General features: G+C 43.5%; 1 protein-coding gene across 1 annotated transcript in view; it reads right to left on the minus strand.

Annotated features, from left to right (window-relative positions):
* Positions 1–27,045, minus strand: part of LOC120913194 (cartilage oligomeric matrix protein) — a 148,500-nt gene that overhangs the window by 63,282 nt on the left and 58,173 nt on the right. The window contains exons 5-8 of the mRNA XM_040322981.1: positions 23,552–23,689; positions 8,664–8,738; positions 7,182–7,334; positions 911–1,015 (exon numbers count right to left, since the gene is read on the minus strand). Of these exons, the coding sequence (XP_040178915.1) occupies positions 911–1,015; positions 7,182–7,334; positions 8,664–8,738; positions 23,552–23,689 (471 nt within the window). The remainder of the gene's footprint in view (positions 1–910; positions 1,016–7,181; positions 7,335–8,663; positions 8,739–23,551; positions 23,690–27,045) is intronic.

Here is a 27,045-nt window from a genome sequence, read left to right on the forward strand (position 1 = left end):
TGATTGGACAAAGTGGAGAGGTAGGGCAGTAACGTCACGATCTCCACCTCGATGGTCACTTTTGCCTGCGACGCCAGCTACACACTGTGGTTGTCACCTGCCGGCTGCTATATTAGTAGCACTCTATGGGCCAGATTCAGAGACATTTGCCCTGGCGCATCGTATCAGAGATACGCTACGCCGCCGTATCTTACCTGGCGGAATTTCGAATCCAGGAAGATTTTGTGGCGTAGTGTACTTCTCGGCACGTATTTCAAATTGGGCGGGTAGGGGGCGTGATTCATTTAAATGAAGCGCGTCCCCGCGCCCATTGAAATGCGCATGCTCCGTTTTGAAATTTCCCGCCGTGCTTTGCGCAAAATGACGTTGCATCGACGTCATTTTTTGAACTTCGACGTGCGTTACGTCCTTTACTATTCACAGACTACTTACGCAAAAAAATGTAAAAAATTAAATTCGATGCGGGAACGACGGCCATACTTTAACATGGCAAGTCTATCTATACGCCACCAAACAGCAGCTTTAACTATACGCCGGGAAAAGCCGACTAGCGACGACGTAAGAAAATGCAACGGCCGGGCGTACCTTCGTGAATCGCCGGAAAAAGCTAATTAACATACCCAACGCGGAAAACTACGCAAACTCCACCCAGCGGGCGCTGAAGTATTACACCTACGATCCGAAGGCGTATGAAGCCGTACGCCTGTCAGATCGAAGCCAGAAGCCGTCGTATCTTGGTTTGAGGATTCAAACTAAAGATACGACGCGGCAAATTTGAAAGTACGCCGGTGTATCAGTAGATACGCCGGCGTACTTCTTCTGTGAATCTGGCCCTATAGGTACAAATAGTGATGTAGCAATGTGAAACTCCCTGGGATACTATGGCTGTAGTTATGTTTTTGTCTCTTACCTTTTTGCATCTCAAGTCAGAGCATCTCAGCTTCTCATCCGGGAATCCATCAATGTCTGTATCCTTGGCGCACATCAGTCCATTTCCTGCCCATCCAACTTTACACTGTGAAAAAGATGAATATAATTTAGCACAATAAAACTCAAGAAAACAATATACTGGTAGTTACGATTGCTATCTTCAATGTGTGAGAAAATACACATCTCTAATGTGAACAAATATGTTTCACATATTCTGTGCATATAAGTGAAAAGTGTAGCGCTGAAAATGTGCAAAGTATGTCAGCGTGGCAGAACCGGAGATGTTGAGTTTCTCTCCACGATCGTGGAGCGAGACTTAACATCTCCGGTTTCATGCCTGACAGATCCACCGCCGTATGGTGAGTTGAGTCCACGAATTCGGGTAAGAGTACCATCTTCTCTCCCTCATTCTTGGTGAAGGCACTCCCGGGTGTACTTATCCACTGTTCGTAACATCTATCCAAGAGACTAATGCCGCGTACACACCATCACTTTATGTGATGAAAAAAAATGACGTTTTTAAAAACGTCACTTTATTTGAACTGTGTGTGGGGGAAAACGTCGTTTTATGTCTTCTAAAAAACGACCAAAAAAAATTGAAGCATGCTTCAATTTTATGTGTCGTTTTTCAAAAGTGCACTTTTTACTTCACAGAAATTGACCGTGTGTAGCAAAAAACGTCGTTTTCTAAGACGTTTTTTCATCCACGCATGCCCAGAAGCTACTTATGAAGCAAGCTTCAATGGTAAAACGTGGTGGAACGTAACCTCACTTTGCAAGAACATTGTGAGAAAAACGATGGTGTGTAGGCAACTTCGTCTTTGAAAATTGAAGTTTCAAAAACGTCATTTTTTACTTCACAGAAAGTGTCGTTTTTTTTCATCACATAAAGTGATGGTGTGTATGCGGCATGACAGTCATCTGCAGCAACAGTGTGGTTTCCTCATATGTCACTGTTTAACTGTGATACCCTAACCTCATGGACTATCACGTTTTCAGTTTTTATTACCATTTGAATTAGCATTGTGTTTGCTTTTGCCTTTTTTTACATATCTATGGTCACACATGGGTTTGTGTTATTGAACACAGTCACTAATATCAGAATATTTATATTTTTTGCATTCTATTTCTGATGTTCTATTGAGTTTATTTAATTGTCTATGATATTGTGGTTTTCATAGTTACTTACCATATGACCATTGTTAGCAATTTTTTTTTTTGGTTCAACGTTTAAGACCTTCTTGCGACTCACATCGCACAAGGTAATTTTCATATAATCATTGTGTGATATGCATATGTTACACTCTTTATTATAAATAGATTTTACACACTTTTGTTGTATTGACTATCTAGCCTTTTCTTAAGGTTCTGCCAGGTTGACATACTTTGCACATTTTCAGCGCTACACTTTTCACTTATATACCTGTTCACAATTAGTCTTATTGTTGTGTTGGCTGCTCACATTTGGGGTTGGCAAAGTATTTTACTATATTTATGTCTACATATTCTGTGCATACTATTATTTTGATCTACACTGTATATACATAGGCCCGGATTCACATACATTGGCGCATATTTATGCCGGCGTAGCGTATCTAATATACGCTACGCCGACGTAGCGCAGAGAGGCAAGCACCGAATTCACCAAGCACTTGCCTCCCAAACTGCGCTGGGTTCCCTCGGCGTAAGCCGTCATAGGTGGAAGTGGGCATGAGCCATGCTAATGAGGCATGACCCCATGCAAATGATGGGCCGAGTGCCATACGAGTACTTAAAACGAACAGCACATGCGCCGTCCCGTGGACGTATCCCAGTGCGCATGCTCAGAATCACGTCGAAACAACTGCCTAAGATACGTCGAATCACTGCCTACGACGTGAACGTAACCTACGCCTAGCCATATTCACGTACTACGTAAACGACGTAAAATACGACGGCTGTGTTCCCTGGTCCATACCTTTGCATAAGTTGCGCCTCCTATATGGGGAAGAACTTTACGCCGGACGTACGACTTACGCAAACTGCGTATAATATGCGCCGGGCGCAACTACGTTCGTGAATTGACGTATCTCCCTCATTTCCATATTTGAATAGGAAATCAATGGGAGCACCCCTTGCGGCCAGCCTAAATATGCGCCCACGATACGCCGGCGTAGGAAAGTTACGTCGGTCGGATGAAGCATATTTTCAGGCGTATCTTGGTTTCAGAGTATGGCGGATATATACGACGGCGCATATTTGCACTTACGCGGCGTATGTCGAGATACGTCGGCGTAAGTGCTTTGTGAATCCGGGCCGTAGTATTTATGTATAATCAGTGATCAACATAAATGAGTACACCCCTAAGATTTGAATCAATATCTCAATGACCACAAGAACAATTTGTAAAATGTTGACAAAAGTGAGTTTTATAGAACATTTGATTACATGAAAGGAAGGTTAATAATATAACTTAGATTACAAAATCCTCAGTTTTACTCAAATTATTCGATGAAAAAATGAATACACCCTACATACAACAAAAACGCCTACATCTAGTATTTTGTATGACCTTCATGATTTGTAAGGACAGCACCAAGGCTTCTAGGCATGATATGAATAAGTTGGTGACATATTTTCTATTTGTCAAGAATGACCTCTTTTAGAGCCTGGATGTTGGATGGAGAGTGATGCTCAACTTGTCTCTTCAGAATTCCCCATTTGTATAGAACAGTACATCTGTGATACCATAATACTATCAATAAATACTACCGTATTTATCGGCGTATACCGCACACTTTTTTGCCCATGAAAATCAGGGCAAAATCGTGGGTGCACGATATACGCCGATACCTGCTTCCCGCGCTGTGTTTGAACCACTGCACCGACATATACCGAGCGCAGTACACTCGGGTATAGTCGGGCAGGCTCGGCTCCTCTCGCGGTCACGTCCTGTACGTCCTTTACGCGAGAGGAGCCGAGCCCGCCCGACTATACCCGAGTGTACTCCGCTCGGTATATGTCGGCGCAGTGGTTCGAACACAGCGCGGGAAGCGGGGATCGAGCGGGGAGGACACCACGATGGCCGCAGAAGGACGCCGGACCGGACGAGGCCGCGATGGACGACGGGCAGGACACGATGGACGACGGGCAAGACACAGACGAGGGGCATCCAAACTGTAAGTATTTTTTTTTTTTTTGCAGGAATTTTCCTTCAAGTTCCGATAAATACGGTAAATGCAGCTCCCCAACACCAGCAGCACTAATGCAGTCCCACAGGAGGACACTGCCACCACCATGTTTCACTGTAGGCACCATGCATTTTTCTTTGTACTCCTCACCTTTGCGACGGCATACAGTTTTGAAGCCATCAGTTCTAAAAACATTCATCTTGGTCTCATCACTGCAGAGTACAGAGTCCCAGTAATCTTCTTATTTTACAGCATAGGCCCTGGCAAATTCTAGGCAGGCATTTTTTGCATGGGCTTTAGGAGAGGCTTCCTCTGCAGTGCATGCCTTTCCTCTGCAGTGTATGCCATATTGTATCATGGGAAACAATCACCCGGTTTGACTTTCTACTTCTTTAGCTAACTGCAGTGAACTTGCATGGTGGTTTTCTTCAACCCTTCTCATCAGAAGACACTCCTGACAAGGTGTTAACATTGGTGGACGGCCTAGATGTCTCTCAGATGGTTGCAGTTTGATCTTTGTTACATTTTTGTAACACTTTTGCTACAATATTCTGACTGATGAATAAAGCTTTGCTGATCTTCCTGTAGTTTTATTCTTGTTAACCACTTCCTTACCGCGTCATTGTGAAATGATGGCGGCAGGAACCCCTCCTCGATCCAGGAGGACGTCATATGACATCCTGGGCTTTGCGGGTGGATATCTGAATGATGCCTGCAGCTAGAGGCATCATTCAGATATCGTTCTCTCCTGCCGCGATTCTGCACAACATAAGAACGATCATAGCGGTGATTCCGCCGCTAGATCGTTCTTACTGGTGGCGGGAGGGGACATCCCCCCCCTCCCGCCGCCATCCGGTGCTTCTCCGGGCTCTCCCGTGCCATCGGGGGCCCGGAGAACGAATCGTCCGGCGCTGGCAGGAAGCATAGAGATGACTGGTGACCAGATGGTCACCAGTCATCTCTATGACCGTCGGAGGACCCGGGCGCGATGTGATGACGTCACGCCCGGGTCCCCGTAAGTAAACAAAGCCGCAATTGCGGCTGCTAAGCAACCGTAAGCATGAGATCGGTGAATTTTTTTTCACCGATTTCATGCTTTCCAGCATCTCTCCATAAAGAGGACCTGTCACACACATTCCTAATACAAGGGATGTTTAAAAGTGATAATAAAAAAAATAAAATAAAAAAAAAAGTGTAAAAAAATAAATAAATATGTAAAAAAAAAAAAAGAAATACATTTTTTTTTTAACGCCCCTGTCCCCAGTAGCTCGTGTGCAGAAGCGAACGCACACGCAAGTCCCGCCGACATATGTAAACGCAGTTAAAACCACATATGTGAGGTATCGCCGTGTGCGTTAGAGTGCCAGCAACAATTCTAGCACTAGATCTCCTCTGTAAATCTAAACTGGTAACCTGTAAAAAATTTCAAAGCGTTGCCTATGGAGATTTTTAAGTACCGAAGTTTGGCGCCATTCCATGAGTGTGCGCAATTTTAAAGCGTGACATGTTAGGTATCTATTTACTCGGTGTAACATCATCTTTCATATTTTACAAAAAAATTGGGCTAACTTTACTGTTTTGTTATTTTTTTAATTCATGAAACAATTTTTTTCCAAAAAAAAGGCGTTTGAAAAATTATTGCGCAAATGGCGTGCAAGATAAAACGTTTCAATGACCGTCGTTTTATTCCCTAGGGTGTCTGCTAAAAAAACATATATAATGTTTGGGGGTTCTGTGTAATTTTCTAGCAAAAAAAATATGATTTGTACATGTAGGAGAGAGGTGCCAGAATAGGCCTGGTATGTATAACTGCCCTGTATGGAAGTGGTTAATTAGGATTATGTTGTCTAAAATTTAGCTTTGCTCCTAAGGCCCCGTACACACGACCGGATCTATCCGCTGGGATTGATCCGCGGATCAGTTCCAGCAGATAGATCCGGTCGTGTGTACGGCCTAGCGGACATTTCCCAGCGGATAAAAATCCAGCCGATGGATTCCCAGCGGATAAAAATTTCTTAGCATGCTAAGAAATCTATCCGCTGGAATCCAGTCCAGCGGACTGATCCGGTCGTCTGTACAGACTCACCGGATCAGTCCGTCCGCTCCCATCCCTCGCATGCGTCGTAATGATTCGACGCATGCGTGGAAGTATTTACCTTCCAGGGTCGCGCACGTCGCCTCGTCATTGTCGCGGCGACGGCGCGGCCACGTCACCGCGGGGATTCCGATCTGATGGTGTGTACAGCCATCAGATCCAAATCCGCCAGAGGATTTATCCACTGGAAATGGTCTGGCGGACCGTTTCCAGCGGATATCGTCTCGTCTGTACGAGGCCTTAGACTTTTATTGGGGTGTAATCATTTTTGCAACATGGTCTTAAATAAATTTGTTTTTGTGAGTGCAAATGAACAAATCTTGGTTGCAATCAATAGCCCTGCATTTGTGGAATTTTTTGTAGTATAGTGTCCCATAGAAAATGTTGATTCTGAAAGGAAAGTAAAGGTTTTCTGACAAATCTGTTGGGGTGTACTCATTATACTGAGCACTGTATATATCAGATAACAAATGCTCACTGGAAATTACATTACATCTGAAATATAAGGGTTTTCAATAGATTTGTCCGTGCCACTTGCATATATTTAGAAGAATATGCTAACTCATAAATTAACAATTCAGTGTCTACTCTGTGGGCTTTGAACCAAAAATAAATAAATGGTGGATGACATTTACTTGTTTAGCCTTAACATATTTCATTGTAAGTTAATATTCTTTGGGTACCAATAGTTTTCCATGTAACTGTAGTAGCCATCTAAATATTGAATCCTTAGCAATATTGAGGTGCATGGCACTTTTGAAAGAAAAATGTCAACAGAGTATGTATGTATAGACAGAAACTCCTCCATGGTCAGTGCTTGCTTGCTGCAACTATACACTTTCATCATGATCAAATTGTGAATTTGTCAAAATTATAGAGGGGTACTTTAGTAGGATGGTTATAAATGCCTATTGGTTGAATTGGTTCTGTTTTTGTACTTGTTAACCATGCCGATTTCTGCTAAGTTATAGGAACACATTTCTTACCACGCATGCTATGGTTCCATCACTGTCCATAATACAATCTGCATTTTCATGACACTTGCTAATCTCTCCATTTGGGCACCTTCTTTCTGTTTTACAAGCAGGATTCTTATCATTTCCTGACCCTGTTTTACAGGCTGTACATTTGTATGAACCCTAGAGAAAAAAAGAAAAATACAACAATAAATGTAATTTGCAGAATTTAGGGGGATTGCATAAGTGCAGATGTCTTCCTTTATCTTGCCACTTTTAAACTTTCTTCTATTACCTTCCTTTGCCTTCCACTCACACTATTCTGTATTATTTTAGTTTTCACTGAGCCAAATCTCTAAGACATCTCTTTATCTGTACAGGTTCTCATTCTCCACATTCACCTACATGATTCTCTAAGAAAAATTATTTTCTAGTAAAAGGGCAGAATGACATCCATCAGTTGAATAGATTTATCAGCAATGTGGACTATTTTTTATTACAACCCCAACATTTATTTTCCTGACAGCTCCATGTCAGCCTACCACTGAGTATGTTAAAGTGAAGAATACCACTGAGTATACCCCCACCTGCAGAACCTAATTTATACATTTGACTCCCTCCCTCAGGCCACATTCCTTTTTTTCTCCTCATCTCGTAGTTGATGGGGTTGTCGCTATGGGAATCACCAGCTTTCCTGGTGACAGTAGCCTCAGCTAGGAGGGTTTCTGAGTTGGCAGCTCTAGGGTATAAAGAACCTTCCTGGCAGACAGAGTTATTCTGCATTATATTCCAAAAGTGGCCTCAGGGTTCCATTTAAGTCAAGAAACCATGTTGCCCACTTTTCATCTGGAAGATGGACAAAATGTTAGTCCTTTGGATGTCGGGGAGACACTAAAGACGTATAGCCATGCTAGCCTGGCATTGAGGTAATCAGATTGCCTGTTTGTGTCTCCCAGAGGTTCACGCAAGGGGGCCAGAGCTTCGAGCAGAGTGATTGATTCTTGGATTGTGAAAGTGATCAGCCTCTCATATACTGTACGTATAGAAGGTTGCCCCTTTTGGAAGGAATAACAGTGCGTCTCAACCTCCTGGGCAGCCACCTGTATAGACTCAATCAGGTCAATATGAAAATAGTCAACATGGTCATCCATGCACACCTTTATTTCTCATTATCGCATGATCCGTCATTTTTGACAACTGTTAATCTTGGCAAAACGTTATCTCGTTAGCCGGAGGCCATAATTAACCCTATTTTGGGGTTTGCCCATGGCAAAAATATGTTTTGTATTTTTGAAGCGTTTTGCATTTTCCCGTGGCAACGGTCAGGGTAGGCTAGTGAAAAAGTAGCCTTATATTGGTCACATCAAAAATCAGTCTGTCTGACGTCTTTCATTTTCAATTCTACCTCCAACTTCACAATCTGTATTTTTTATATTTTAACATCTGCTACTTGCCTGCGATTTGAGTGACTGAAGAACATGCTGCAAGTAAAATTAATATTAGCATACTTACTTTAGTGTTTGTGCAGACAGTGTTGGCAGGACACACTTTGCTTCCGCTTCCACACTCATCTATATCCTGACACATCTGTGAATGATAACTACTATCAATATTTTGTACATTTCAAAACACCTTCAGTATAGTCTGATAATGCACATATATACATATACAACAATTTAAGACTATACATTGTTAGCTACAACAAGGGGGCAGAGACTATTAAAAATGGCTTGCTATTGTTCTGACCATTTTATGTTTACACTGGGCCAGATTCAGATACAAGATACGACGGCGTATCTCCTGATACGCCGTCGTATCTCTGAGTGCGGTCGGTCGTATCTATGCGCCTGATTCAGAGAATCAGTTACGCATAGATATCCCTAAGATCCGACTGGTGTAAGTGTCTTAGGCTGCATATTCACGCTGGCCACTAGGTATTTACGCCGATTTAGAAACGTACCTCCCGCCGGCGCATTTTTTTACGTCGTTTACGTTAGGCTTTTTTCGGCGTATAGTTACCCCTGCTATATGAGGCGTAGCTAATGTTAAGTATGGCCGTCGTTCCAGCACTGAGTTTTGAAATTTTACGTTGTTTGCGTAAGTCGTTCGCGAATAGGGCTGTACGTCATTTACGTTCACGTCGAATCCAATACGTCCTTGCGGCGTACTTTGGCGCAATGCACACTGGGATATTTTACGGACGGCGCATTGCGCCGTTCAAAAAAAACGTCAAAAACCTCCAACAACATAAAAGTATAAATGATGCCTTTAAGTTTGAAAGACCTGAACCCCCCCCCCCCCCAGGAAAAAAAATATCTACGGCCCTGTGTACTTACCCACTTGTACAATGAAATCACGCCCCCATATTTTCCAGCCTCACTGCCACAAAGCAGGACTAAATAAATAAAACTGTTCGTCTTTTTTGCCCCATTACTTTTTCTTCCTCACCCCCACTGAATAGGAGAAAAACCCAAGGGAATGCCAGCTTTCTTCACTCACACAGTGACAAGCCGAGTTAGAATTGACCAGTTCCTTCAAATCATTAAACCCCATACATGCTATCCACCCACACAGGCAGGCAGGGGGTACAGATTTTACTAGTACTACTGTCCTGCTCTGCTTATACAGAGAGACCCTAAAACTCTTTATCTCTCCCATGTGTGTCTCCAGTGATCGGCATGGTTAATATCAATCACTGATGTCTGGGCTGTCACAGTGCCTTCTTAACCACTTCATTACTGGGCACTTAAACCCCCTTCGTGCCCAGACCAATTTTCAGCTTTCAGCACTGACGCATTTTGAATGACAATTGTGCGGTCATACAACACTGTACCCAAATTATATTTTTATCATTTTTTTCCCACAAATAGAGCTTTCTTTTGGTGGTATTTGATCACCACAAATAAAAAATTTCCCTCGGTTTAGGGCGATACGTATTCTTCTACATATTTTTGTTAAAAAAATTGCAATAAGCGTATATTGATTGGTTTGCGCAAAAGTTATAGCGCCTACAAAATAGGGGATAGATTTATGATTTTTTTTTTTTTTTACTTACTAGTAATGGCGGCGCGCTGCGATTTTTTTGTCAAGCCTGCGATATTGCGGCGGACGTATCAGACACTTTTGACAATTTTGGGACCATTCACATTTATACAGCGATCAGTGCTATAAAAATGCACTAATTACTGTATAAATGTTACTGGCAGTGAAGGGGTTAACACTAGGGGGTAAGGAATGGGTTAAATGTATTCCCTGGGTGTGTTCTTACTGTGTGAGGGGAGGGGGGTGACTGGGGGAGGTGACCAATGCTGTGTCCCTATGTAAAGGGACACAAATCGGTCTCCTCTCTCCCTGACAGCACGTGGAGCTCTGTGTTTACACACAGAGCTCCATATCCCTGCTATGTCACCGACGATCGCGGGTGTCTGGCGGACATCACGGCCACCAGGCACATGCATTGGCTCCCGAGCGATGCGCCGGGCACGTTGTTTCCCCGCTGCGCGCCCCCAGCGGCGCGCATGGGGAATGACAACAATAGGACGTCCAAAGACGTCCACTCGGCACTTGAGAGCCGCGCTGTGGACGTCTTTCGTCCATAGCGCGGATCCCAAGTGGTTAATGTCACCATCTCTAGGTGGTGTCTCGGATCCTGATTGGATAGCGCAGCCATTGGCTCCGGTTGCTGTCATAAAATCCAATGATGTGGCGGCTGGGGGTGGGGCTGAGTCCTGCTGTCTGTGTCAATAGACACAGCAGCAGGACACGGGAGCGCACCTGCATGGGCGTCCCGAAGGAGAGCGCTTCCCGACGGGGGACTGGAGAAGAGGAGGAGCCACGAGCGCCGTTTAGGGACCCCAGAAGAGGAGGATTGGGGCTACTCTGTGCAAAACCAACTGCACAGTGGAGGTAAGTATGACATGTTTGTTATTTAAAAAAAAAAAACTGAAGCGTTAGTGTCCCTTTAATAGCCTATCTGAGGATACTTTGCAACAAGTGGCTTTGTTTTGTTTATTTTTTCAATTTGAGTGGTTGATATTGTATATATTGTATCTGCTACAGTGTAACTATATAAAGACTGAGCTTTAATTAATCCCCACTGTGGTCAAACACAATGATGTTACTTATCATCTTTAATGGCACAATCTTACTTCTAATTGATTACTAACCTGATGAGTCAGCTTGTCTCAGCATGTTTGGTCTTTATATTTTGCTCTGGACATATCATTTGCGAGTGCTTGGTTTGCACAGATGATATAATGAATGTAAATGTTGCTATATGCTGGATTGCTGAGCGACATCTAATCCCAGCTGGTGCACTTAAATGAATGCTGCAATTAATATGATATCACTGTCATGGACCTTGGAATGCTGAAGTGTTTCTACTTGAAATCTGTTACACAGTGGGGGGTGTTCTGCCCTGTCTTAAGGATAACCCCCCCCCCTCCCTCCAGACGTCTCCATGGTCTGGAGGAAAAGCATTGTTCTGTGTTTGGCTGTTTGTGTACTGTGATTGCCCCCTGTGTCTCATTACACATATCAGTCCTCCTATTCAAGCTATCGGACCAATCCCTGCTGACCCTGTTTCAAGTCCTCATTTGGATGGCCAAGGGGACCTAATTGAGAACTACAATGTACTTTACAATTGACCAATAGGAAAGTGGTTGTTGGGGGCAGGGTGTTCAAACTGCTGTATAAAAGTGTGTGTGCATCCAATAAAAGGGTCTCCTGTTTGAACTTACATACAGCCTGCCTGGTGTTTGTTCTGATGGATTTCGAAAGGGCACATAGCTGTAGTTCAAATCCTGGAGCATCGGATGGCCGAACCATCAGACGTTGCAATCCGCAATCTGATTCAATAGTAGCAGAGGAGTGTTGGGAGAGCGGAACCGAGCAAGCAAGGGTCTCGTTACAATCACTATATGTCATGATATATTAAATCAACCTTGACTTCTCTATATCTAATTCTTTTCCCTGAACCTATAAAGGCGAGCTCACTGTTTAAATGCTATTAGCAAATGGGAGAGATCTGTGAGTATATGGTACAGTACACCATATTCCATATTTTGGTGAACCAATTATTGATTCAAATATATTAAAATGTCAACAATTTTGATGGGGTGTACATACTTTTTCACATGGCTATATGTACAGTGATTTGTATTTAGGTTTAGCTAGGTCATTTTGAAAATGACAAAACTGTAGCATACAAATGTTTCTATACCCTGACATCTAGTGGACAGAACATATGATAAAATATACAAAACTTTGGAAGAGTTGTACATTATAAAAATGACTGTAAAAAAAAAAAAATACACAAAATAGGAAAGTGTTCATGGGGTTAAATTTCATGTCTGGGGTCTATTTATTATGTGTTAAATTATTTGCTTATCATTTACTGCTCATTTGTCATCTAAGGCAGTGGTCATCAACCTTGTCCTCAGGACCCACTAACAGGCCATGTTTTAAGTATTACCTTGGGGAGATGCAGACTACAATACTACAATCCCTGAGCAGCAAATTATATCACCTGTGATGTATTTCAGTTATCTTGCAAACCTGGCCTGTTAGTGGGCCCTGAGGACAGGAGTTGATGACCATTGATCTAAGGCTCCTTTTGGTCGTTCTCTAAAGTTATAAGTGTGTTCACTGCTTACGCATCCATCGCATCAATTCCTGTTGACTGAATATCTAGACTTTGTGTTCTTCAAGTTAAAATTGAACTCTCAGTAAAATATTTATGTGCCAAAAGGCGACTTGGCCTCAAGCTTTTCATTCTCATTCACTCGCCTTGCGATGCCAAACACTGATGTTATTAATGACTCAATATTGATTCATAGGGAGAATCTGCTGTGCTCAGTCCCACATGCTCCCTGCCTCACACAATCACTGCACATCTGATACCCTGCTAATAAGAATGTTATCCTTAAGCATTTGTTCTATGCACCTTTCACATACAGGTAAAGTAGCTATACATGCATGTTAGTTAAGGTAAGAGAGCAAGCTGAAATGAAATACATTTCTACAGAACTATTGTGTTTTTCTTGAAGCTAAGGTATAGCAATGGGGGTAGGGGAGTTCATTGAGATGGATTTGGGTCAAAATATAATTGTTTAGCACTTTACAGGTCAGTGGGATTGTTGAAATAAGTAGTCAATACAAATCTAGGATCTAGATTTGTATGATCTGAACAATTACGATTCTTGTTCTTCTTGGAACCCTAACATTTCTTCTTTTAGGGAATATAAATGTAGCATCCACTAGTATATGCTGAGTAGAATTATAGGGGTCTGATAATTTTGATATACATATATATAGACTGTCACTTTAAGAATTTGTAATACACTTGTTTCTTACTTTCCTTAGGCGTTTTTTTTTTATCTATTCCTGAGAAAACGAAACAGTTGGATATGTGAGGACATGAACTGTTGATAAGAGCTCGAAAGGCTGCTCAAAAATAGGCTTTGGTATCAAACCAGTCTGAACTGACCAAATACTGCTTAAATCTCTTTTTTTGCCAGTCACATGATGTAACTACCCATTTAACTGTTAACTTGCTACTAAGAAGATATGGACCCCGATTAGACTAAGTTTACCATCACACCTAGAATACGCTTAACACACACCCATATCTTATGCATATTTAAAACTATAAATTGTATAGTCTTTAGTCGAGGAATCAACTGTAACTAAAAGACTACTGGCAGAAAGGCAAGTTTATTTAGGAGAGGAAATACAGTAAGTATGTTACCTTCACAAGTAAGTGATTTACTGACAGAAAAAACAGAGAAGAGAAGACAAAAGGCTTAGTGCTTTTATAGCTCAGGATGATGTTCAAGGAGGTTTATGTTTTTCAAAGAGAAACCAGGAAATGTTTAAATTGTTGTAAAATTGGTCATTTTGCCAAGGGGTGCTAATGCAAAGGAATATTGTAAACACGATTCCCTTTCTCTGTTGAAATATCTCAGTGAACAGAATTGCAGGGTGTCAAAGGACAAGGTACAATGATGCAGACCCCATGTGAAATTCCTTGGTCACTGTCTAGGCCTTGGAACCAAACACATTGACATTGAAAATAGCAAAGGACAAAACATTTTTCATCGGCAAGGCTGAGCAAGTATGAAGCAATTCTGCTTGAATCCAGAGAAATAGAAGTGAAAGGTGTACCAGTACTACAATCAATCCTGCAAGCTTTCTCTCAGAGAGGAAGGAAGACCTCGAAGAGGGGGGTGACCACAACTGTTTAAAAACGTATGGAAGAAGAAATGCAGAAAATCTCCACAGTAAAGGACACTCCTCTGGAAAATCCTGATCTGATCCTGTTTGTAGACAGTTTAGGCCTGTACAAAGATGGAGTCCCAAGAACGGCATATGCAGTGACAACATTGGAGGAAGTGATTGAGACCCAACCACTCCCTTCATCAGTTTCAAAGCAGGTTTCCAAAGTGGTAGCACTCACCAGGGCTTGTGAGGCCGCAAAGAATCAAACAGCCAACATCTGCACTGATGATCATACTTCCAGGAAGACTGCTGAAACATCAATGATGATTTTGGAAAGGAAGAAGAAGAAGACCGTAAAAGATTGGAGGAAAGAAGAGAACAAATAAATAAAGTGAAATAACTGTTTAAGAAGTTGCAAGAATCTGCACCTGATGATTGGAATCAGTGGCGTCACTAGGGTTGGTGTCACCTGGTACGGTAAAATATGGTGTCACCCCCCCCCCCCCCCAATAACCTTTTCCAAATATTTTTTACCCCACTGTTTGCTCTCTGTTCCTTTCTTCCCCTTTTCTCTCTCTCCCTATCCATCTTTCTTGTTCGTTCTATCCCTTCTTCTTTCTCTCCATTTTTCTTTGTCCCCTCCCCCCACCTCTCTTTCTCCAGGACCAGAATTCACATCTCAGGAGCCTGTAGGCACTGGACTCTGAAGCGCCTCCCTCCCCTAAACAGCGTTGCCTGCCCCCTACAACTTTTTTTATACACTGAGAAAACATGAAAAATATACTAACATAATGCATTTCTTTGAGAACCTGAAAAGACAGCGTGCTGCCTGACATTTTGGAGAACAAAATTTACATTATATACACTACAAAGTATGATGCACCAAACTGTTAATCATATTGCCCCCTAGCAGCCTGCAATGCAGAGTGGCTGGAGTGTCAAATTGCTCCGGCTGCTCTTTGATGTCATGCTGATTTAGTGGGAATTTGCCCTAAAAGGGAAAGAGGGGGTGGAAGGTTGGAGACAGAAGGGGGGAGAGAGAGAGGAGGGTGGGGGTGATAGAGAGGGGGATGAGAGAGAGAAAGGGTGGGGGCGGGACAGAGATGGAGGGGGGGTGAGACAGAGATGGAGGGGGGGTGAGACAGAGATGGAGGAGGTGGGGGTGAGACAGAGATGGAGGGGGTGGGGTGAGAGATGGATTGGGTGGGTGTGAGACAGAGATGGAGGAGGTGGGGGTGAGACAGAGATGGAGGGGTGGGGTGAGACAGAGATGGAGGGGGTGGGGGTGAGACAGAGATGGAGGGGGTGAGACAGAGATGGTGGGGGTGAGACAGAGATGGAGAGGGTGGGGGTGAGACAGAGATGGAGGGGGTGGTGGTGAGACAGAGATGGAGGGGGTGGGGGTGAGACAGCGATGGAGGGGACGAGACACAGATGGAGGGGGTGGGGGTGAGACAGAGATGGAGGAGGTGTGGGTGAGACAGAGATGGAGGAGGTAGGGGTGAGACAGAGATGGAGGGGGTGAGACAGAGATGGAGGGGGTGAGAGAGATGGTGGGGGTGAGACAGAGATGGTGGGGGTGAGACAGAGATGGAGGGGGTGGTGGTGAGACAGAGATAAAGGGGGTGGGGGAGAGACAGAGATAAAGGGGGTGGGGTGAGACAGAGATGGAGGGGGTGGTGGTGAGACAGAGATGGAGGGGGTGAGACAGAGATGGAGGCGGTGGGGGTGAGACAGAGATGGAGGGGGTGAGACAGAGATGGAGGGGGTGAGACAGAGATGGATGGGGTGAGACAGAGATGGAGGGGGTGAGACAGAGATGGAGGGGTGGTGGTGAGACAGGGATGGAAGAGGTAGGGGTGAGACAGAGATGGAGGGGGTGGGGGTGAGACAGAGATGGAGGGGGTGAGACAGAGATGGAGGGGGTGAGACAGAAATGAAGGAGGTAGGGGTGAGACAGAGATGGAGGGGGTGAGACAGAGATGGAGGAGGTAGGGGTGAGACAGAGATGGAGGGGGTGAGGGTCTGACAGAGATGGAGGGGGTGGGGGTGAGACAGAGATGGAGGGGGTGGTGGTGAGACAGAGATGGAGGAGGTAGGGGTGAGACAGAGATGGAGGGGGTGAGGCAGAGATGGAGGGGGTGGGGGTGAGACAGAGATGGAGGGGGTGAGACAGAGATGGAGGAGGTAGGGGTGAGACAGAGATGGAGGGGGTGGGGGTCTGACAGAGATGGAGGGGGCGGGGGTGAGACAGAGATGGAGGAGCTAGGGGTGGAACAGAGATGGAGGAGGTAGGGGTGAGACAGAGATGGAGGGGGTGGGGGTGAGACAGAGATGGAGGAGGTAGGGGTGAGACAGAGATGGAGGAGGTAGGGGTGAGACAGAGATGGAGGGGGTGGGGGGTGAGACATTCTTCTCACTTGTGGCACAGTGGATACCCCCCCCCCCGCACCTGTTCCTATTATGCCTGACGCGGCCAGCGGTGGGCACCCCCGCACCTGTTGTTACTATTATGCGGTGGACTCGGTGGACTCGGTGGACTCGGTGGACACCCCCCCCCGCACCTGTTTCTATGCCGTGCGGCGCGCCCGACGTCTGGAGACAGAGTGGGGACTGATGTGGATGTGGGCAGCAGGTCACGGGTGCAGCAGGTCTCCCGCGCGGAGAAACTGAAAGTACTGTGTGTGATGTGACTGACGTCACATCACACACAGTGCAGTGTGACAGGCACACAGGCTGAGCTCTGCTGAGGCTCGCCTCGCCGCTCGCAGGTGGCTGGCTCAGTAGGGGAGCGGAGAAAGACACACATGCGGCGGCGCTGGGCATTAAAAAAAAAAAAAGTTGCCTCAATGTCGGGATGGTGTCACCCCTCTAGCGGGTGTCACCCGGGTGCGGACCGCACCCCCCGCACCCCCCTAGCAACGCCACTGATTGGAATGAAATCATGGAAAGGGACGGAGCAAAGAAAGACCAAGTTGGGGTCTTGTACAGGAAAATGCAATATGTGTCCCACCTCAAACGTAGAAGATGATCATGCAACTAGCCCATGGGCCAGTTCATGTATGACCTAAGGCAATGGAGAGAAGCATAAAAAAGGCTGGTTGGTTTATTAAATATTCCAGAAACGCATGTCAAGACTTTGTTGAGGGATGCATTATTTGAGCTAAAACTTACCCAGGAAAACCGGCCAGAGTAACACAAAGACATTTGGCCAACATCCAATTGCCCAAATCAGGCCAGTACCAATATGTTTTTGTGTGCGTAGACACGTTTTTGGGCTGGATAGAAGCCTGACTAAAGCAAATGCCAAGACAACAGCAAGGAAGCTGCTTTCCAAAATATGTTGTTTTGGAGTCCCTGAAACCATTGAGAGTGACCGGAGAACACATTTTACTGGACAGATCATGCAAATAATATGCAAGGACTTGGCAATTGAGCAAGCCTTTCATATCCCCATCATCCTCAGAGTTCATGGAAGGTAGAAAGTATATATAATGGAATCATTAAAGACAGGTTAGCTAAATAATGCAGGAAAGGGAGGAAGGGTCAGTAGAAACAATGGCCAGAACTGTTGTCTCTTGTTCTTTACAGCATCAGGACTACCCCTAATTATAAGACAGAAAATGTGACCCCTTATGAAATTTTATTTAGGGGCCTGTCTAGACAGGGTTGTATTTTCCACATCAGACTGCTGTAATGTATAATGATTTTGTTTTTTATGTAATTGTCTAATACAAGCAACTAACTACGATGCACAAGCTTGTTTTTGATTCGATTCTAGATCCAGATTAGGTACCTGGAACACATGATTTACAACCAGGTGATTGGGTCCTAGCAAAAGAACATGAGAAAGTATCTTTGGGACCAAAGTTTACAGGACCCTACCAAATGCTCCTGACTACTGCCACAGCTGTATATTTGGAAGGAAAGCAAACGAGGATACATGCCAGCCAACCTGCGTCATTGAATTGGGTCAGGGTTACCAGAGGGCTTCTCATCCTGGCAGCATTGTGTGCCTCCCCCTGGTGCCTGGAAGGTTGGAGAACTTCTAGAACTTGAGGGCAGGGATTAGGAGGAGCTGCCAGGAATATTTATAGGTCCTCAGCCAATCCCCAGAAGTGGGCTGGCATGAGGCTGTGATAACTCCATAAATAGACATAGGTTTTTCCAGCAGGAGGGTCAGGTGGAAGATGGAGAAGCAGTGCTGATGAGAGGCTGTTGGTGGCTCTGGAGGGACCCCTTACCATGGGGGGGGGGGGGTGTGAGTGGGTTGTTGCCCCGGGCAAAGTGCTCAGGAATGCTGGCCTGAAAGGATTCTAACACAGGAAGCAGTGGAAGGATCCATGCCAGAGAGACAACAGGAAAGAGCAAGGAGGCAAGGAGAGACAGTGATTACATCATCATGGTGCAGGGACAGACAAGGGCAGAGACTGCCATTTACAGCAGGCTTCTCTTGAAGACCGTGCAGTGCCAAGTCTTTATCTAACCTTGCCCTGGGAGGTCTCCATGTGTGTGTGCCAATCAGGCAGCACTGGGACAGGAAGTCAGCCAGGAGGACTGTAAGGAAAATCGACCAGGTGTGGCCGGTGGCAGCTAATAGGCTAGCAGTTTGCGCAAGCAAGTAGAGCTGTGATTAGTGGCCACAGGGACGCTGAGTGAATGCTATTCACTCACATTGCACTATTTTGTCAAGGGACTGAGAGTTCCTGCCTATAATGGGCCATTGCTGAACTAGTAACATCCTACTAGTTCCCACAGGAGTGATCAGCAGGTGCTGTGCTGTGAAAACCAAGTTTGTACATGGGGAAGGTAGAGGAGGACTTTTTGTAAATAGGTAGTAAGTGTCCCTTTGTTTATAGTTGTGGACATTTTCCAATTTTCATAATTCTCTTCCCCATCCAAGTTATCAACCCCTAATAAAACATCAATAACAAGCCAAGGACTGCTTTCTGCATTGAAAACTGTGTGTGAAGGAAATACTATGTGACTGGCTGCGCAGCAGTGGGGACCCAAGGCACTAGTGCATGGGTGCTCAACCTGTGGCTCTCCAGCTGTTGCAAAACTACAATTCCCATAATGCCTCAGCCTTTGGGAGACATGCTTGTACCTGTCAGCGGCTTGCAATGCCTCATGGAAATTGTAGTTCCGCAACAGCTGGAGAGTCACAGGTTGAGCACCCATGCACTAGTGACTCCTATGGGTGCAGTGCTACCTAAAGAACAAGGAAGCCATATTTGCTTCTTACACTTTCACGCTGTGCATTATTTAAAGTTGTTTATTTATTATAAGCTGGATATTTTACATATTTAGTAGTTTATTTAACATAGGCAAATATTATGTTCACTTTGCAAAGGAGTTTTCCTAATTTAAAGTGGTGCAAAAACACCCAATAATCTGCAAGGAAAAAACAAAAACAATATTTTTGTTTGTTCATGATTGGATGATGGAAGTCAGCAAAACGTCACCCGATTCACCATGGTAAGGCAAAATTCCCTTGCACCGTTAACAGCCTTTTTGCCTTTAGTTAACTCCTTCCTGTCCACGCTATAGTCGAATGACGGAGCTACTTTCCCAGGACGCTGTCATATGACGTCTGTCCCTTTGCACGCTCCCCGACCGACCCCTGCAGGTCGTGCGTGGTGCGCTCTATGATCACTGATTCAATGAGACCCTTACCACGTGATCAGCGATCAGACAATGACAGCTGATCACGTGATGTAAACAGAAGATCAGTAATCTGTTTTAAAATATAAAAAGCCAATCACCGGCTTCTGTAAAAGAGACATTGGTCCCCAAGAGAAGAGGCACAGTCACGTCATCTGTGCCCACCAGTGCCACCTGTCTGTGCCACCTTCCAGTGCCCAGCAGTGCATATCAGTGCCACCAATTGGTGCCACCTATCAATGCCCACCATGCCACCTATCAATGCCCAAAAGTTGTGCCAATCAGTGCCTTATCACCAGTGCCACCTAGAAGTGCTGCCTATCAGTGTCATCTACCAGTGCCCATCAGTGCCCTTCAGTAGTGCCCATCAGTGCCACCTCTAAGTGCCACCTCTCAATGCACACCAGTGTCGCCTCATCAGTCTCCACCAGTGCCGTCTTATCAGTGGCCATTAGTGCAGCCTATCAGCGTACATCAATGAAGGAAAAAAATACCTGTTTGCAAAAATTTTAACAAAATAGAAAACTGTTTTGGTTTTGTTTTCAAATTTTTCATATTTTTTTTTAGTTTTTTTAACAAAAAAAACAGCAGTGATTAAATACCACCAAAAGAAAGCTCTATTTGTGGGAAAAATTAAAACAAAAAAAAAACATTTAGGTACAGTGTTGTATGACCGCGCAATTGTCATTCAAAGTGTGAGAGCACTGAAAGCTGAAAATTGGTCTGGGCAGGAAGTGCCCGGTAAGCAAGTGGTTAATAAACTCCTTAAAGTAAAAGCTGTTGTATACCACCCTTAAGGACACTTCAGAGCATAAAGCCTCGTACACACGATCAGTCCATCCGATGAGAACGGTCTGATGTACCGTTTTCATCAGTTAACCGATGAAGCTGACTGATGGTCCGTCGCGCCTACACACCATCGGTTAAAAAAACGATCGTGTCAGAACGCGGTGACGTAAAACACAACGACGTGCTGAAAAAAACAAAGTTCAATGCTCCCAAGCATGCGTCGACTTGATTCTGAGCATGCATGGATTTTTAACCGATGGTTGTGTCTACTAACGATCGTTTTTTTCCCATTGGTTAGGAATCCATCTGTTAAATTTAAAGCAAGTTGGCTTTTTTTTAACCGATGGTTAAATAACCTATGGGGCCCACACACGATCGGTTTTGACCGATAAAAATGGTCCATCAGACCGTTGTCCTCTGTTTAACCTATCATGTGTACGAGGCCTTAAGGGAGTTAATACAAAATTGTGATGCAGTTATTATTTTGAAATGCAAGGCAAATCAGATTGATGGTCAAAAATATCTCCAGATGGATTTTTCTTACTGGTTATGAGCAGTTATTTATCAAAACCAGAGGGAGGATCTCAAATCTCTAAATTAATTGGCTACCTGAGATTATAGACCATCCTGTAAAAAAATTAAATAATGCAAAAATCTTATGGAAATACATATTCAAAGAGTGGTTAACCAGTGGGGAATGTGAAAAACACTCACTAGATAATATATATTATTTATGAATGGTCATGCATTATGTATTACTTTAGGAATTGTTCATATACTGTACATCAATTTAAATTAACATAAAATTCCTCTGTTAGGCAGCAGGCACATGGATTTTTCACCCACATCGTGTTTCAGCCATTGATTCCCACTTTATTTTTGAAAGCTTGTTTATTATTTATGAAAATTATGATGATTTTTTTTCTTTTAAAATTTATTATCAATCAGACGATATATTTTTCCATAATTAGAATTATATTTATGATGTGGGTGATCATGTTTTTATAAATCAAATTCACGTTTTTACCATGTATTTACATTTGATATGATGTAAACGTTATCTGATTTAGATTAGGCACAATCAGCTACTTCTGTTTTAATTGTGTCCAAGATTTAGGCACTATGGGCCGGATTCTTGAAACACTTACGCCGACGTATCTACAGATACGCCGCGTAAGTGTCAATGTGCGCCGTCGTATCTATGCGCCGTACCCATACAACTAGATACGCCTGAAAATAGGCTTCCTCCGACCGACGTAAGTTTCCTACGCCGTCGTATCTTGGGCGCATATTTACGCTGGCCGCAAGGGGCGCTTCCATTGAATTACGCGTCGAATATGTAAATGACCGAGATACGCCGATTCACGAACGTACTTGCGCCCGTCACAGTAATATACGCCGTTTACGTAAGGCTTACGTCCGGCGTAAAGTTATTCCACCTATAGGAGGCGCATACCATGCAAAGGTATGGACGACAGAACAGCTGACGTTTTTTTACGTCGTTTACGCAGTAGTACGTGAATGGGGCTGGGCGTAGGCTACATTCACGTCGTAGGCATTGAGCCGTCATATCTTAGGGAGTATCTTCGAAGTGATTCTGAGCATGCGTGCGCATGCGCCATTCGTTCGGACCATCATTTGCATGGGGTCACGGTTCATTTAAATGGAACACGCCCACCATCCACCTACTTTGAATTAGGCGGGCTTACGTCAGCGTAGTGCATATGAGATGCGCTACGCCCGCACAAAGATTCGCCGCTCTACGAGAATCCGGCCCTATACCTGCAGAATACTTGCATTGTGAATGTATGTGTAAAGTTTTCCATGGTTATACATAGCATCTGTGGTCTATACCATCCTTCATACAACACTGTTTTACCAAGGAGCTGCTGAATCTGACCATCGCATTAACCTATTTTCTGCCAGACCACTATTTTTGTTTTTTTACATACACATTCAAATATGAGTGTTTTTTTACATAAAATATACCTGAAAAACTCCAAAATAAAATACTGTATATTTCCTGAAAGCAAAGGACCTGTAGAATAAAATGATGGTAGTTGCATTTTTTTTTTTTTTTTTGTTATGTGGCATCCTATTTTGCTCAAGTGCTTATCAAATCTGTATTTTCAGAAAAAATACATCTAATTTTAGTGCACACAAACACATTGTAATCTTAAAATGTTCTGTTTTTATAGTAAAGAGAAGCAGACAGCACTAGACAGTTTTCTGATTATTTGATCTATTATTTTGGATGCTCTTACCCATCATGGTTTTAAAAATATACACATCGGTATTATGAAAATTAATATTTTTTCTTATGAATATTACAGATGTGGTACTGTGAGCTGCTAAACCCTAAACAACCCTGTTTTTTAAATTAATATAAAAAGCTCCATAAAGTGCATATTTTGCTCTGTGCCAGCAATGATTTTCTGAGTCATCATTGGTGCCAATTCATAAATTTTAATTGTGCTCACTGGGCTTTGTAAATTTCAATGACATACATGAGTGTAGTCTCTCTTTTTTAATGTATCAGGACAGCCTTTTATTTCCTCTGCTGGATATAATTCAAACATATAATTAAAAAAAATTAGCTTTACTTCAATACCATTAACATGTATGTACTGTGTGCCGTGCTCTAGTTAAGTCCCTATGATTATTGTGCTCCCCTTTACATGTATATTATGAACAACATATATTTCTGGAAAATCTTCAGCAATAATTACCTGCTTATTCGCTCTAGCAAACTCCAGGCCAATTCCTTGTACCCTCTTTCCAATATAGCCAATAGGACATGGGTCACAGTGGAATCCAGGAGATGTGTTGACACAGCGAACACGGGGAAAGCATGGATTCACAGAGCACTGGAAAGACAAATCGTTAATATTGGTGCAAGTATAACTAAATGTTTACCTTTACATCTACTACAGAAGATAGTTATAAAGGCAAAATTCAATGTACTGAAAATGTTGTAAATGCCTTGCATTTATAGTTCAACTCCCTTTTTGATTGAAGCCTGTTTGATTTTGTCAGCAGTTTGTCCAAACAGGCTAAAAATCAGCAAACCCTAAACCCGACTCCAAACACTATTGACATTAATGATGAAGACTGCCACAGCCCTGTATGGGGGCTTATACAGGATCTATGGTGATCCTAAGGATCTCCAAAGCACTTCCTGTCCATCCTCCATTTTGCCAGCAACCATAATGGTGATTTTTGGTGCTTTTACAACTATTCTAAGCTTAGAGGTGGTCTTTTAGAGGAAAACAAAGCCATGATTGGCCACCTACTTGACAGCTAAGTCACTAATTGACCAGGATGCCCTGGCTAATCAGTGAATTTGCTGTGAACAAGGTAGGCTATCATAGGCTTTGTTTACATCTGAAGGCCCACCCCTAGGGTTGACGTGGCAAAAAAGGAGCCCAATGACTGCATTATGGCCATCACCCAGCTTGAAGAGGGTACTGCTGCTTATTTTCCTGATTTTAAATTACCACATCCTGGAGCCCATCATTTAGTGGTAGAAGAGCGCCATGTGCAGATCGACAGCCGATGGGTCATCGTAATTGGCATCAATTAGATTACTAAATGACTTGATTAATATATAAATTGCTGAATACCATGATTGATGCTGGATTTGCTTTTGGGGACAATAACAAACTTTATTTTAAAAGCTGGTAAGTACGGTATGTGTTTGTGTTTTTCTGAAAGGAATTTTATTAATTGGTGGTGTTTTTTTTTCTTTCTTTTAAGTCTCCTATGGGAATCGGGAAAGGTCACTAATGCACGCTTGTGCTCTTTTCACTGGGAGGGAGTGGATATCAGGCTACCCCATTACTATAAAGAGGGCTTCTAAAGGCATATGGCCTGGTATGGTTTAGAAAGGGGGAACTGCATGCTTGCTGCCTTACCTTACATTTAGAATGAAGGGGGAAACTGTTTTTAAAGAGCCCACAAACATGTAGTTCTTCTGCTGGTTAGGTCTTTTCTCTCTACATAGAGCTTTGTAATGAAGGCAATGTACCATTTGATTTTTGTGTATTCAGGTAGTAAGAACCAAATGCCAACAACATAATGTTCCGTATAACTCATTGTTTATCACATATGATTCATCTTTATATTTCACGTAATTTTTTTTTTTTCCTTGTGACATGTATCCCAGGAAACAGTAACCTGATTATTTGCGCTGCCTTTGTAGAAAATAAAAAGCCTAAGCAATTAAAACACCTAGATTTGGTGCACATGCAAAGCCACCTGACGACTAATGCAATCGAAACGAGTTGTACACTTTCCTGTCATCAGCATCCCCACAATATCAGATCCTCTTATCTGGAAGCACTTCAGTCATATCCTGGTAACTTTAATTGCTGCAATTGTGCTACTAAATGCCCACAGTAAACACTGCAGCAGGTTGAACAAGAATGCCCTTTTTTAAAGCTGCAGGCAAGATGGAGTTGACAGGCCCTGGGACTGACAACACCTCTCAGACTCCACCTGACACTAAGAATGCAATGGCAATGCATTCCCAAAATACTCCCTCTCAGGACTCTGTTGCTCAGTCAGATCTTCTGGAAAAGATTGATCATATGTGAGGCCCCATACACACGACCAAGTTTCTCGTCAGAATTCAGCCAGAAACTCGGTCGGAGCTGGATTCTGCCGAGAAACTCGGTCGTGTGTACACTTTTCAGCGAGGAAGCCGACGAGGAACTCGTCGGGCCGAAAAGAGAACATGTTCTTTATTTCCTCGTTGTTCAATGAGGAAAGTCGGCCCGTCGAGATCCTCGGCGGCTTCAACACTGAACTCGACGAGGAACTCGATGTGTTTGGCACGTCGAGTTCCTCGGACGTGTGTAAGGGGCCTTACAATGGGCACTGAATGCCACTTCTAAACAGATAGCAAACTCTCTTGGGCGATACATAAGATTGGCATGATAACTACTGATCTATGAGCTCACATGGATGTTCCTAATGCCGGGATCAGTTTTCATAACTGTGAAATTGCATCCCTTAATGATTAAAATCATTGTGTTCCTTAAAAAACTAAGAATGCTGAAACTGTTTCAGGAGCATCAATTTGCACAATAGGGGCCTACCTGAGAACATTACCAACCTTAGTGCTAATACAACATCTTTGTTTCAGAAGCTGATCCCATTTATACTATTAGAGCGCCTATCAGTTATACTATAATGCTGCGCACACAGGGTCGGAATTTCCGACAACAAATGTTCGATATGAGTTTGTTGTCAGAAAATCCGATCTTGTGTATGCTCCATCAGACATTTGCTGACGGAATTTCCGACAACAAATGTTTAAGAGCTAGTTCTTGAGGTGATTGTAGCCGTATTAGTGCAATTGTGACAGAGAAAATTGATTTTTTCTCAATTTTTCTGACAACAAGAGTTCTTGTCGGAAATTCCGATCACAAAAAAATCCTACGCATGCTCAGAATCAATTCGACGCATGCTCAGAATCATTCAACTTCATTTTTCTCGGCTCGTCTTAGTGTTGTACGTGACCGCGTTCTTGACGTTTGGAATTTCCGACAACATTTGTGTGACCGTGTGTATGCAACACAAGTTTGAGCAAACAATCCATCCGAAAAAAAATCCATGTTTTGTTGTTGGAATGTCTGATCGTGTGTACGCGGCATGGATCAAAAGGGCCCACAAGACCATCACCATAGGATGGCAAGGGAGCCCCCAAGGAATACAATTCTGAAGATCTTTTATTTCCACACAAAGGAAACTTTCCTGCCGAAATCATGTGAACAACAGCAACAGTGCTTCCAGGATCATCCGTAAAATATTTTCAGATCTTGCACCCTGGACATTATCTAATTGGAGAGCCCTGGAGCCAGTACTCCAAATTGTGCAGAAACATCAAATCACATACTGTATACTGTAGATAAGGGTTCCGATTCTAGCTCACCTTCACTTTTTTGAACAAGCAATACTCAGGTACATCTCTGGATGAGATGCCAAGTTACCTGACAGGGCTCCAACTTGAAACCTGCTCCTTCCTTGATCTTCCCAAAGCAGCCTCCAGGAGAACAAAGTCCATTGATTTCCTACAACCAAGGTGCTTCACCTAAACAGCACAAGTTAAGGATCCTCCCCCTTCCCCAATAAGCGTACATTGGCATTTAGATATTCTCCCTTCCTAAAGAAAGAAATCATTTGTGTCCACATACTGCTCTTTCTTCACTTTCTTCTTTCA

Source organism: Rana temporaria, chromosome 1 (genome assembly GCF_905171775.1).
Source record: "Rana temporaria chromosome 1, aRanTem1.1, whole genome shotgun sequence".
NCBI lineage: Eukaryota > Metazoa > Chordata > Amphibia > Anura > Ranidae > Rana > Rana temporaria.